At 46.2% G+C, this 14262-nt stretch overlaps 1 protein-coding gene across 3 annotated transcripts in view; it reads right to left on the reverse strand.

Moving 5' to 3' along the window:
• arhgap23a (Rho GTPase activating protein 23a) overlaps positions 1-14262 on the reverse strand; it is a 60799-nt gene that overhangs the window by 32310 nt on the left and 14227 nt on the right. The window contains exon 1 of one of the 3 annotated variants that reach the window (XM_029507902.1): positions 710-826. The exons of the other annotated variants lie outside the window; for them this stretch is intronic. Within the exon in view, the coding sequence (XP_029363762.1) occupies positions 710-760 (51 nt within the window). The 5' untranslated portion in view covers positions 761-826. Of the gene's footprint in view, positions 1-709; positions 827-14262 lie in introns of those variants that run through there. 3 annotated transcript variants of the gene reach the window in all.

Below are 14262 nucleotides of genomic sequence, written 5' to 3' on the forward strand. Positions count from 1 at the left end.
GAAATGGGGCTCCAGGCTCCGGCAGTTAACAGTCCAGATGGAGATATCTCCTGCAGGCTGCTGTGATAGGTTAAGTCCACTGTAGGTCTCTGCTGCGCTGCGTGAAGAGGAAGCCTGTTGACCGCACGTGTGCTGCGTGTGTGTGTGTGTGTGTGTGTGTGTCAGTAGCACAAACACAGTGACAAAGCTGCGATCCCGGCGTTAAACTCCACAAAAGTCGGCCCTGCCTCCGCCACCGCCCCTCCAGTCAAAGGGGAAACAGGCAAACAACAAAAAAAAAAAAGAGAGAGAGAGAGAGAGAGAGAGAGAGAGAGAGAGAGAGAGAGAGAGAGAAAGAGGCCAATTTCCAGCACAAAGAGAAAAGAAAACATTTGCTTTCTGCTGTGTTCAACTCTTTCACTCCCTTTCTTTCTTTTTTTTTTGCTTGAGAAGGGAAAATGTAGAGGAGGAAAGATGATAATGAGAGGAGCGCTTGGAAAGAAACAAAACGGCTGTTACTGGATGTCAACATGACCTTTTCTATCGTTATCAGATCTACCAACCCCCCCCCCCCCTACACACACACACACACACACACACACACAGGTTGTCGTGGGATCCCAACCCAGTGACACCTCAAGATCAGGTCACTAAATCAGTCAGACAGGTGACCTGCCCTGACTCCTCTGTCCCTGCCCCCCCCCCCCCAGGTCCCATCCAGACTTCTCACCAAACAGCCAGGTGTCCAGGATACATGCTGGAGCGGCAGACAGGTGACCATGTTGCTCCCAACAACCGACTTTTACACTCCAACGCTCGTCCCTGCGAGCACGCCGCCGCACATCCGTTAGCAGTGACGTTAGACAGGTTTCACCTGCTGCACAGCGGGACAAGTACAAACTCGACCGGACGGAGTCTGTACCCTCTGGATATCTGTGCTCCGCCGACAAGAACATACACTGCAGGCCTGAATAATGACGAGGGATTAAAGACTTGAGCATCTAGTTGTATGAGTTACATTGTGCTGGTTTATCTCTCCTTCGCTTTTGTTCTCACATTGGAACAGATGGCACATCTTGTCTATAAAAGCAGAGCACAAAGAAATACATACATGACTGCAGGGAACAGAGGAGTTTATGTCAACAGGCTAAGATTAAATTGAGGTTTGATTTTGTGCAGCGATAAATCTGCAGAGTCTCAAGAGGCCAAAAAGATGAAATGGATGTAGCGGAATATGAACTGGATTTTTAATCCTTTTCCTTGACCCATTAATCATTGTTGGATTGTAAAAAAAAAAATACCTCAAATATGATGTAAACCAACTTTTGTTATTTTAAAAGAAAACACCACTGGGCCTCTTTAGGAGCGTGACTACACTTTCCACAATCCGACTCAGTCAGCCCCCTCACATGCCTGATTAACAGTTATATCTGTAGAACTGCAGGCCCATCAGGACCAGGAGTTTTAATGTTAGTCTGAAAAGATTATTTCACATGTCTACCGGTGAGCCGAGTTTAAGTCTTATTGCGATAAAACAAAAGAAAAGAAGACATGTTAAAATAGTTTATCTGCTACTACTCATACCAGACCAAATGAAACGTTTCATTTGTAACAGAAAAAGTTATTTAGTTATTTATTCCTTCAAAAAATACTTTTACTTATTTACTTTAAAAGGTTTTTAACACAGTAAGTTCCCTCCACTTTGTCCATGGTTGAAATAGTTTGAGTCAGCAAACACTTTCACTAATACACACACACACACACACACACACACACACACAGTGTTTGTGTGTGAACACAAAGGCTTTTTCTAGCGTGCACGAACATACACACAAACAGACGCCACATGTCCACTGACTCACAGCAGAGTATAAATACACCAGGATATGTAATTAGGGTTCTTCATAGAGTCAGAGGACTGTGTGTGTGTGTGTGTGTGTGTGTGTGTGTGTGTGTGTGTGTGTGTGTGTGTGTGTGTGTGTGTGTGTGTGTGGTGGGATGGGGGTTCTCTTCTTTCTGTGGTTCAGACCAGAGCTCTGGGTTCAACACACCACCAGTCGGAGCCGCCCTACATGGGGACGAGCGGAGCACCGGCGGGCGGAGGAGGAGGAGGAGGAGGAGGAGGAGGAGGAGGAGAAAAGGCCTCGCCCCTGCAGCCGTGAGGAGGAACTCACAGAGCAGCAACGGGATCACACTGCATCTCTGATGCAAAGCCAGACGAGGGTTTAATATCTGAAAACACACCAGCGCTGAGTGGGGATTTAACGTCGCATGTTTCACAATAACAGTTAGTTTTGGCTGAGGAGGAGCAGCGCCTAATGTGGAAACAAAAGGTTTCTGTCAGTCCCTTTTCATGAGCCGTGGAGGCATTTACGAAAAAAAAAAAAAAAAAAGGAGGATGAGCATGAAGAGGGGCAAGGGAAATGAACAAAAAGGCGTTGAGTTACAGTTTACATGGAGGACAAACAGTCACACATGAAGGGTTGTGACAGTAGCAACACCGCCCCCCCCACCAGGGACCCACAGTTTGGGCTGAGGCAGGCCCGAGCAGGCAGACAGCTACGTCCATCATCTGCATGGGGGCTCAGTGTACCGCTCTTACTCAACCGCAGCGTTGCTTCTCGGTGATGCTGCACACGTCATATTGACGATCTTTTAACACAAGCTGACAACACAAAGCTCCGGCGCATCAGGAAATCAAAGGCTGCTTATCTCAGTGGAGCGATGCCTCGTTGTCTCCTGCCTCCTCCTCACAGCCAAACAGGGGAAAGTGAAAAGGGGAGGGCAGCGACGGAGCAGAGCAGTCGGTGTAACGGACAGATTAGTTTGGTGATATGTTTTAATCCCCTTCATACTCATAACATGACCGCAGGCCAACAGATTAACACACACAGCGCCCACACATACACGCTTTTTTCCACTGCGGCTGCCCGAGACAAAACAAAGTTTTCCTCCGCTGTGCCTACACATTAAAAATACAGAGCTTCGAGATGGAGACTCGACAGGAAATAGACAGGAAGGAGAGGAGCGATGAGTTTCAGACTGCTGAGTGAGCTTTTCACTGGCGTGCCACAAACAAGCCAGCCTTCAGACACAACCACGGGGTGGTTTTCTCTAAACGCAGGCCACAACCATTCAGAGAAAGTACGGGCAGGGTCGGCGGAGGTCACATCGGGGCTGAGGAGCTCAGCAAAAACCCCTGAAAGCAATTCAAGAGAGGCCAAGAAGGATCTCTTCAGCTCAGAATGAATCCTGTCCCCTGCTGGTGAGACAAATGAAGGCTGATGCAAAACTGCACTGCGAAAGTTCGGGAGACATAAACAACACACAACAGGGGGCACCGTCAACCAAGAGGGTTCCCCAGATTGATCTGAGAAGCAAAGAGATGAGAGAGAGGATGGAAAAGAGTCCCACATCTCATCATTGCATTTATACTTCTTCAAACATTGGACTTTATTTTTTTTTTCTCTTTCGTATTCTTTTACGCTGCAGCAGAACGAAAACATGCAAACAGACAAAACACATACAAAATCTGAATTCATCAGTTTGAGAACATATGCAATGCAGATTCTCACAACACAACACAACTTCCTCCCTCCATGACTCTGCACGGATGAGTGATATGGAGAATGAACAAAAAAGACTTTGTGTCCTCAGTTTCCAGCTTTAGATTAATTTCCTGTTTACCCACTTTTAATATTCACATTCTTCAAGTTCTACAGCAACACAATCTGTTCAGGCTTTAAAAAAAAAAAAAAAAAAAGTGTGACGGTTTGATGCCCAGTCCTGGTGAGAAACCAGTGATGGGAGTCCATCTCACCGTCTAGACATCAGCAGTAATCTGTCGAAGTTAACTCTACAAAAGCAGGCACTTGGGCGAAAAAGGAACGCAGCTTTCCAAAGCAGGTTAATTTTAACTTTAATCTCCTGTAAATCCCCAGGAGACAGAACCTATAGGCCTTTGGGCCGGGATCAGACTGCAGCTACCGGCCTGCAGCCGATAGAGGGCAGCCACAACACAGACGGGCGTGGAGCAGGCCATAGGGCGGCGGGACACAGGAGACAGCCACATACAGTGCAGACTGCAGTTTGCAATGTCAGCATCAGCGCAAGGTGTACGTCTGTAAGCAGTATCTGTGCTCCTGGGTCAGTTTCTAATCAGAGGCGGGGCGGGACGCGGCGGCTGGAGATCACAGAGGTCACACCTGTTGGGAGCTTTGAGGCGAAAACAGCCTGAAGAAGTGCAGAGAGCAGAGCAGGTGGAGTCGGGGATGAAATGAAATGTGTGAGGGTTGGAGCTGGGTGGTCTGCTGTTCCCGTCCTCCCTGCCTGAACAAACCCGAAACAACAGCAGCAGCAGTTAAATCCTGCAGACCGGAGGAGTAAAGCAGTTCAGCAGCTCCTCCACGGGAAGGCAACACATTATGCATGCATTCTTTACTAATGTGTGTGTGTGTGTGCGTCACACTCTGACCACGTGAAGTCAGAACACGTGAGCTGTTTCAGTGTGGAAACCCAAAACCACTGAAAACACCTATTCACCTCTAAATTCACCTTCAGGTCACCGCTTCACTCCCCACAAACACGCTCCATCTGTCAGTTCACTCACTGCAGCCGATGATCACTTTATCAGCTCACATGAACAGAGTCGTTGTCACTCAGCCAGATTTTTGTTCTGGGAGTTGTCAAAAAGTGACAGAAAAAAAACCAAAACAAAGACGGCCTGCAAGTTTTGGCTGGATGAGATGTGAAAGAACATATTTAACCGTTATTTTTGGCAGATACTGGGATGCACAATTTCATACTTTCATCATTTTGCATTTTGTTTTCAATTTGCACATTGCACTTGGCCACTTTGTGCAGGCGTAATTCAAATATTCTTCTCATGTGGATGTAAAACGACTTTTTCAACTTACAGTATCTGGAAAAAGTAAATTTACACAGATCACAGACTAACATCTGCTGCCGAGATGATTAGAGGTTTAATGAAATATTGATTATAAGTAAAATCATTTAACTTATCGATCAGGAAAAAAGTTCTCCTTTCTGAAATGTAAAAATTAGCTACTTGAATGAATATCGAGCTCTTTAACTGATGGGCCGACTCCTGCCGAGGAAGCTCACACGACGATCAAAAGCTCTACATTAAACTGTTTGTTCATAAATCCACGAGTTAAAGTGACAATGAAAGTATTCGCTCCATCCTTCATGTTTTAATCACAGAAAAAAACTGCAACCAAAAGACAACATCTGCCACAAGGGAACATGGGATACATGAGACAGCCCGGCCGCCGGCCAGACATCAGATCTACGTAGACAGATATAGAAGGAGGAAGGAGAGCGCGATCCAGGGGTGGGGGTGTGGGTGTGGGGGAGGAAGGGGGGAGTTAACAGATGTTGGAAAGCGAACACCAGGGGGAAAAACTTACTGAGAATGAAAAATGAGGGCAGAGAGAGAGAGAGATTTAAAGCAGAAACAAAGGGCAAGAAGCTGGAAGAGCAGATGGGGCACGGAGAGGAGAGACACAGATGATACAAGCTCATATTTACCCAAAGATTCACTCCAACAACCCCCCCACTCTTTTTTTTTTTCTATCATCTGTGACGGGGACGCTCTGATGCTGGAGGACAACTGAAGGAACGTTAACACAACATTTACGTCGCTCACATTCAGATGAATCTCAGCGTGTTGATTAATTATTAACAAACTCTCGTTAGTGTGTGTACACATTCAGTGTGTGTGTGTGTGTGTGTGTGTGTGTGTGTGTGTGTGTTGGGGGGAGATCTGTTCCATATGAACCATTTGTCCATGTTTCATAAAGTGCTTTTATAACCTCAGTTGGGCAACATTTCATTGTCAGGAGAGACTTACAGGCCGTGTCATATACGATCAGCACTTTAAGTATGCAGTGAAGAAACTGTGTATGTGTGAGTGTGTGTGTGTGTGTGTGTGTTTGTGGAGAGAGAACTGCTGAAAGAGAAAACCACAGTGAAACACACATCTCCCAGCACTAAATGGAGAGATGCTGCTCTAATTTAACCTCATCAACAGGGAGTGTCTCCAGTCGAGAGCTTTCTTCATGCTGAGGTCACCAAAATGAGAACTAAAAAACGAAGAGAAGCGGTAGTTTGTTGGTTCACACGCTCCTTCTGCCCCCTCGTAAGTCTCATAGCTGTGACTATTGTTAGTCTTTGGTTTTATGAGGTATCTGCCTCTGAATGTCCAGCAGCACAGAGGAGGTAAAGAAAATATGGGTCACATTGGAAAAAAAAAAAAAAAAAAAAAAACAGCAACATGTCTTTCCCAAAACAACACAGAGAGAGTATTTTTACCATTCGAAAAAAAAAAACAAAAAAACCTCCCAGTGAAAACTGTGATTACTCGACTGACCGTGCGGAACAAAAGAAAACATCTGGGATGGATATCTCAAAAACCTCAACAGATAAAAGAAGGACGACGACAGTCCGCCGATAGCGGACCTCTGAGGTTGGGGTCACGCTAATTCCAGAACAGTTTGCACAACTTGTTGTCCGACCACGACAGAGGTCAGAAGTATTTATAGCTCCTCCACGCAGCCGCGCTCGAGGGGTAAAAAAGATGGGGGGGGGGTGTTGTTACACTTTGTTGGTCACAAAGGGGACAGAGAGGAGGAGAATGAGAAAAAAAAGTCCCTATCAGATGTGTTTTTTTAAAGAACCAAGACCAAAACTACAAAGTTGCATTCTAACGTTACGTTCTAATTCAAAATTTTTACTTCCAGGAGCTGCTCAACCCCGCTGGTTTTGTGAGCTGCCATTTTTGAAGCCTCAAGTTTGTAATTTGGATGTTTTTTTGGAAAGCTATTATCTGGAGGAGAAGGCTGAGCTAATTCATCCCCTGCTTTATGCTCGTCAGTAAATAAAAATCATGTTGTCCGGATTCAAACACACTTTTCAGATGCAGCATCCAAATCCTCTTTTACATCTGTCGACACAGAGAACGGGCTTTTGACTTTTGTTGTAATATATCTTTGTTTAAGAGTTCGGTAATAGTAAAAGATTTTTTCGGGTTGAAATTCGTCTGTCTTGATGATTTCATGACACTCAAATTGCTCATTTTAATTTAGCTGCACGTCATGTTTCAAGACTTTCTTACTGAACACGTGGAAACATCTGCAATACGCTTAGATTGGCCAAAGATAATAATAATAAAAAAATCAGCTCAGAAAATTGATAGATTTATGAAGTACATTTCTTCAAGCCATCATGTGTTTGATAAGCCAGAGCTCTAATTTGAAGCATGTGCGTGGCTGTAGACCTGACTCACGTGAGGAATGATGCACTTTTAGGTGCCATAATCTTTTACAACTCAGCCTCCCCCTCCTGCCGCTACAAACGCAGCTTTTCTCCAAGCTGTCATTTTTCATCTTTTCGTCTCCCACAGAAGGGGCCTCTGTTGAGTACGTGAGAAAAAAGGCCAGCGGGGGAGACGAGCGCATTTTTTATGCTCATTATGGAATTGAGTTGGTTTTTCTCAGCTGATTCTCAAAAGGTTCTGCAGCGGCCAGAGACCCGAAACAACCCGAGTGAAAAAACGCTTCACCTCTATGATTCTATCTTTTCCGAAAGCGGCGTGAGAGCTCACAGATCCAAGCGGACACGGAGGAGGCTGATCTCCAAAGGGATCTGTTCCAGGTAAAGATGGGATGCCTGAGCTTACACAGACACAGAGAGACTAACGTCCTGAGGTGGCGGCGGCGTTTTCTCCCAGCTGCACTTTCTCTTGAACAGACATGTGAGTGTGCACCATATATATCATCAGGCCCAATGACGACATCTGGCAAAGAACTAACCCCCCCCCTCTTCTGTACTGACCACAACCACTGGGAGCAATCAGAGCGTCACGTCTGAGCTCCGCTGCAATAAGAGCCCCCCCCCCCCCCCATCCCCCTTCTTCCTACTTTTTGTGCCTCCTGCTTTTTCTTCTCTTTCTCCTGGTTGTTTTCAGAAGCAGGCCTGAGCAGCAGAAAACCGCAGGGCTCCAGCAGGCCTCTAAAATCTCTCCATCCCCCCACGACTTCGTTTGCATCTGGTCGAAGGGCGGCCATGCTTCAAGCCCCCACCTCTTTTTCTGGCTGCCTCCCTCCCCCTCCTCTACAAACCCAGTCGTATATATATATTTGGCTCATCTTCGCCTCTGTGTAATTAACATATGAAAATTATAAGTTTGAGACCGGAGGATGACGTCGTCGTTCTCCTTGGCTGGAGCTGGAGGCGAGACTCCCAGCTCAGCCTATAGTCCCAAACCCCCTGGGCGGCAGACCAGCATTTCGGGGCGTGGTGGAAGCGATGCTGAGCCAGGGAGGAGGAAAAAGGGCGGGGAGAGAGCGGGACTGCAGAAGAAAGGAGTCTGAGTGTTTGTAGACGAGATGGCCCGGCTGCCTCCGACAGACCTGGAGTTTGAATTTGAGGTCATCTGGTTTTCACATTCCTGCCATGCACCGCCGCTCCCACCGCGGCTCTGCTCGCACTGGAGCGTACAGTACAGCCATTCTCTGGAAATCAGGGGCACCTCCAGACTGCTGGCACAGAGGGATTATCGTTAACGTTACCAAAATCAGTCTTCAGTTTGGTCCTCACAGGCTCGATCGCCCGATAGCCTGAGAATAGCTGGCTTATATGTAGTCCTGAGCAAAAGTTGGGCTAATAGTCGCCTTTTCAACCCTCACATCGACCTCTTCAACAGACGGCGCACTGACCAGATGTTTACACAACAAAACCGATGACTGCATGACCTCCGAGGTTGACAAATCAAATCTTCTCACCTGGAAAATCTCCAGTTTGAAGCCTAAAGCAAAGTGAAGCCGATCGCACGTGACACAAACGTCCACGAAAATCTTTTTCTCACGCTGAGCGCAGATTAAACCCGATCTGTTCCCGGCCTTCGCCCTCTTTCCTCCTCCTTCCCCTTGCTCCTCTCATCGTTCCCCAGTGGCACAAAGATACCGGCTGGCATGTTTTGAATACGCGCGTTATCGTTTTATCTGCCCGCTGCTTCCTGTTGACTCACCGCCGACCGGGATGGGGATGCTGCCTGTTGAACACACAGACGTTTAATGCAGTGATGAGACCAATATGTCAGGCTGGTGCTGCCGTTTCCTCTGCGTCTTTAGCCTCTGTCGCTCTGTATTAGCAGCTCGGGGTCTCCGATCATAAACTGTCCTCTGCGGCTTCCATGAATTATTTCATAAAAGGTCAGACGTGCGGCCTGAAGGGGAAGACGGGTCTGACTTGTCTCACCCATTTATGACAGTGCAGGATTGTGACTGTTGACATGGGAGTCACACACACACACACACACACACACATATGGTCTCAGTCTGTTTCTGAGATGAAAGACATGCTGGCACTGCTCAGAGCAAAGAGGAATGCTAATAGAAACATACTGTCCTGTTCGTTTTCACTCTGTAAACTGAGTGAGAAGAGGGGGGAGGGGGAGGATATGCAAGAAGTCCTTAACGAAACTAACCTTTTATGGCACAAATTTTCAGAGGAAAACCGACTGCTGTAGGTATAAAAAGCCTCTCGGGCTGCACGTTCGAAACAAAATGCTTTAGGGAAGAAAAGGAGATGACCAAAGAAGGCAGCAGGAAGCGGATCAAAACCAGACAGGGTGAGAAAAAAAAAAAAATCTGAATATAAATAAATTGATTCATCAACGAGGAAGGAGGAGGGAACGAAAGGAGGAAGTGACTGAGAAAGATACGGCCATGAACACGGATCAGTGCGTGTAGAGATACCAGATTTGCATGTTCATAGTTTTCTGGTTAAGGTGATGTTTGGGAACAGGACTGAGTTTTGAATATCGGCCAAATGAAAAATTCAGCTTGGAAAAAAAAAAAAAAAAGAATGAGAAAGTGAGTCAGACCGTGACAGGATTATATGTGTGAGTATTTTGGATAAAACAGGATTATTAAAACGAAGTATCTGTAATATTTTAGAGGAAGCTGCGAGTAAGCTATCCTTGTAAAAGGAAACAGACGGGGATGTGTTTGTAAAACAGCGTTTCTGAGGGATTACTTCCTGACTTTAATTTGTAAGCACAGCGAGGCAAAAGACAAAAGAGAGAGTCGGGGGAATAAAAAAAAGACCTGGATCTTTTTTTTTTTGTTGTTGTTGTTGTTGTTGTTGTTGCCACCACATCGTATCTGGGAGGGAAGCTGGAAAGTCACTGTGTGCAGCCAAGAAATAATTAGAGCACATAAAACTCCATGAAACAGGGTTAGGGTCATCTGTGCTGCTCCACAACAACAGTGGACAAGAATGGAGACAGTGTGGACCACTGATGGTCAAAAAAGGCGTCTGAGCGCTGTTATCCCAGTGAGTGTGTAAACAGAGGCGGTGGTTGTGCGTCAGGAAAACCACAGCACTCTATCTCATCCCAGCATCCACTGCTGCTCATTAGCTTCCTGATAATCTCTGTCCTGTGATTCTGCTGGACTGTCACCCCCCCCCCCCCCACTGCTTACAAACAGAAAGAAAGGCAGGACTGGTGGTTGTGCGCTCGTTGTTGTTGTGCATTGACAGTGCAGCATTGTGGCCCCCGTTTGTTTAGAGGCCAGTGAGTCACTAACTCCGATGAGACAACAGCGATTTAGTGCAACTGACCCGCAATTCACAGTTCATCGACTCGGCGTCAGCTGGCCCGCTGCCACGTACAGTGTAAACAGGCCTGACCTGAGCGCACATCATCATCATCATCATCATCATCATCTGAATGCCAGAACTCCTCCTCCTCCTCTTCTTCTTCTTCTGATTGAGGCACTTCATGCTTCGGTGCTCTCTGTGATTACAACTCTTACAACTTCATCTCATGACTTTTTCATTTTCTACAATTTACAGCTTACAGCAACACAAATATTTCAACATGAATGTCACAGAAATTAGTTTTAAATTTAAATTGTGATCTTGTGCTTATCTGAATGAATAAAAGTCACAAATGCTCTGTTTACTGGTGAAATGTTCAAAGCAGATGAGCTCGTCTCTGCCCGAACTACAGCTGACTGTTCTCCGCCTTTTATTAGATATGATGTTTTACAGTCCGTGTGTTTATACTGTCTTATGATGCTCTTATTTTTATGCTCGTGAGCACACTGAATGAGCTCTGGCTGGCTTAGTGGGTGATGATGTTTATCTGCAATCATATCTGGAGTTATTTAACTCAGATTAGGAGCTAAAAGATGAAGGCACCTCAGCTTTTGCTGCTTCTCTTTTGGCTGTTCTGGGATTTTAATCTGTGGTTGTATCAGACCAGTGAGCAAAATATCACACATCAAATCAGTTTTACCAACAGGAAGAGAATTTATCGTTAATTAATTGTTCTAGTTTAAGTATCACACGTGAGCACGGGCTGCTTTTCTTTGTCAAACAGGACACTAAACTCCTGAAGATGAGACGACTAAACATTTGATCTGAAGAAAGAAAATAATAACTGGTTATATCTGAAGCAAAACTAATTGAATTTTAACTATCAATTACAGGATTTTTGAGTCGGTCTGATGAATGTCTTGATTACATTCCTGGATCAGACACAAACAGCACCACCTTTCCCACCTGCTTATTTTATCGAGAGAAAGTATTTTTCCCACGTCACCCATCGCTGGTTAAACTGAGAACATCCAGCGACGGCGTGTCGGTAAACACTCAGCTGCCTGCTGCTTGAAGTTTTACAAGAGTGGCGTGAAATCTGGCAGCTTCTCTGCAGAAGCCAGAACAAAGCCAGAACTCACTTTCCTTTTTCTTGTCTTCACTCTTCCTTGCCTTATTTTGTTCAGGCTGCCTGCCAGCATCAACCCCCCCCCAACACCACCACCCTCCAACCTCCAAATAAAAAAAAAATCATCGCAATTCGCTCCATTTTTCAATCTCCTGCCTTCTTTTTTCCTCCTCCTCCTTTCTCCGCCTCTGCACGCTTTTTTCCACACAGCAGGGATTGCACTGGAATGTGACACACACACACACACACACACACACAGAGCTGGCTGGAGCAAGACACAGTGCACCATTCAGCTTTCTGCAAACACACACTCACTCTTATCAGAAAGAAATTAAGTAAACAACATGGGAACGCAAAAAAACAAAATGTGCAGATATGAGGACGTGAGAAAGACAAAACAAGGATCATCTGAATGCAGATCGGTCAGAAGGCGGCCCCCGCTTAACCCCCGTGGCCCCTGCTGCACGCAGCGACATCGGTTCCCCTCCTGCCTCCTTAGCCTCCTTACTGGGGGCCAAGTGTGTGACGAGGGTCGGGGCCCCTGACCCCCTGAACCTTGACCCTGATTCAAACCTCTCCTGGCTGCCTGTAGGCCGATCCCCCAGACAGATATGGAGTCAAGTCTGCATTTCAGAGCAAGATCCAGCCTGCGCTCCATTCCTGTGCCAAGCGTCACATCAACACCAAGCTCCTCGTGCATGGTACAGTACAACAGCCTCACACAGACACACACACACACACACACACACACATACACCATCACAGCATCTCTCTGCAAGCTATCACACAAAGAGACACTGACACCAGCCAGGCCTTCAACAGGCTGAATCTAATTAGCCCTCATCTGTTTCTGAGAGAGGCTTTGTTTCACACCAACCACTCAGCGCCTGCGACTCAGACACCACATGAGAAACACCCGGCTGGGACACAAGACAAGGAAAGGACGGCGGGACGCTGTGTCTTCTGCGTAGGGACAGACGGATCAGATAAAAATGGAAGGGCAGAGGGCAAAATGAGGCTCAGGATGAAAATCCTGCAGCAACTCACATCTTAAAGTGAATATCTAAGCTGCTGGATTATGATGTTTGGTTAACGCGCTTCACATCTGAGGATTTACTGATGCCTCATCTCAGAGAGATTCTAGATGCAGGGAAAAGAAAACGGCCGTATCAGACGTGTGTCCATCAGAGAAAATCCTCTGAGCTGGAAATGTCATTCACACAACCAGTGAACCTCCTCACCCCAACTAACCCACTGAACTTTGATGAAATCACATGTGATGGCGGTGATGTGACTTTGCAACAAGTGAATGCAGCAAAGTATGAAGTATCTATAACGTTCATAACTTCATTCATGCGCTCGGGGGGGGGGGGCATGCTCGTAACTTGTCTCTCTCTCATTTTAAATCTACTAAATAATGATTAAACCTGTCATACAGATTCATGATAATAATTAAATTCAGACCAAAGTCAATCATAGTAATTTAACTTCACCACTTAGATGAGGTTTGCTCCTGCAGAGAGCAGCGTGACCGACCGGCTGATCGATAGAGAGCCATTAGCAGCAGAAACAGGCCCGCTCTGCACAGCTGCTCCCCCCTCACCACAGTAAACAAGGTCAACGATGACTGATGTCCTTCGCCCACCTATGCACCAGTTGTGTGATATTTGCACAGCATCAAGGACTTCCTCGTGCAAACACGGCAGGGAGAGAGAGAGAGAGAGGGGCCAAAGTGAAACCGAGCTGCACGGAGCTCGGCTGGTCGTCGCCTCCAAGAGGGAAAAGGCGTCGGTGTGTACGAGAGCACGTTTTGTGCACCTGCGTCCAAATTATAAGTTATGTGTGTGTGTGCAACTCTGACACGTTAAGTGTGATGTAAACATGCCAGAGCGCCTATATTTGTGAACACCTGTGCTTGACTGTGTGTGTGTGAGAGTGATTAAAGTATGTCGACGCACACACTCTCAGGTTAATGATTGTGGACGTGAGGTGCGAGCGGGGGGGGCCGCAGCTGTCGTCTCGAGGAATGCAGCAGAACGGAGGTGTGAAGGCGTGAGAGAAGTTCTGATGGTGTTAACGGACTGATGCTGCGATAGCACACACAGTCTACAGGAGTGATGCTGTGAAAGACCAAACCAGGTTTCAAATGAGTCTCCAGGGCTGCAGAACGCAGGAAGACAGAATTAGTGGCAACAAATTTCAATCTTTCATGAGAAATCTCTCCAGATCTTCAGCATCTCCGACTTCTCTCTGCAGACATCCTGCGTCGCAACACATTCAAATCTCGAGCAAATCGGAAAGGTGAGCAGGCTGAAATTAAGCAGCCTCTCATCACAGACTGTATTTGTCTGCAGATTTAAGATCAACAGCGAGTTCCACGTCTAACTTTTACGGTGAAATTTACACAGGAAGTCACGATTAGTCAGCAACAACTCGCTTCAAGTCAATTTAAAAAAATATTAAATTCAATATTCCCAGTGAATATTTCCCTGTTGTTTTTTTTCTCTTGTCTTGGCTTTTGGATTGAT

This window comes from Echeneis naucrates, chromosome 8 (genome assembly GCF_900963305.1).
Source record: "Echeneis naucrates chromosome 8, fEcheNa1.1, whole genome shotgun sequence".
NCBI lineage: Eukaryota > Metazoa > Chordata > Actinopteri > Carangiformes > Echeneidae > Echeneis > Echeneis naucrates.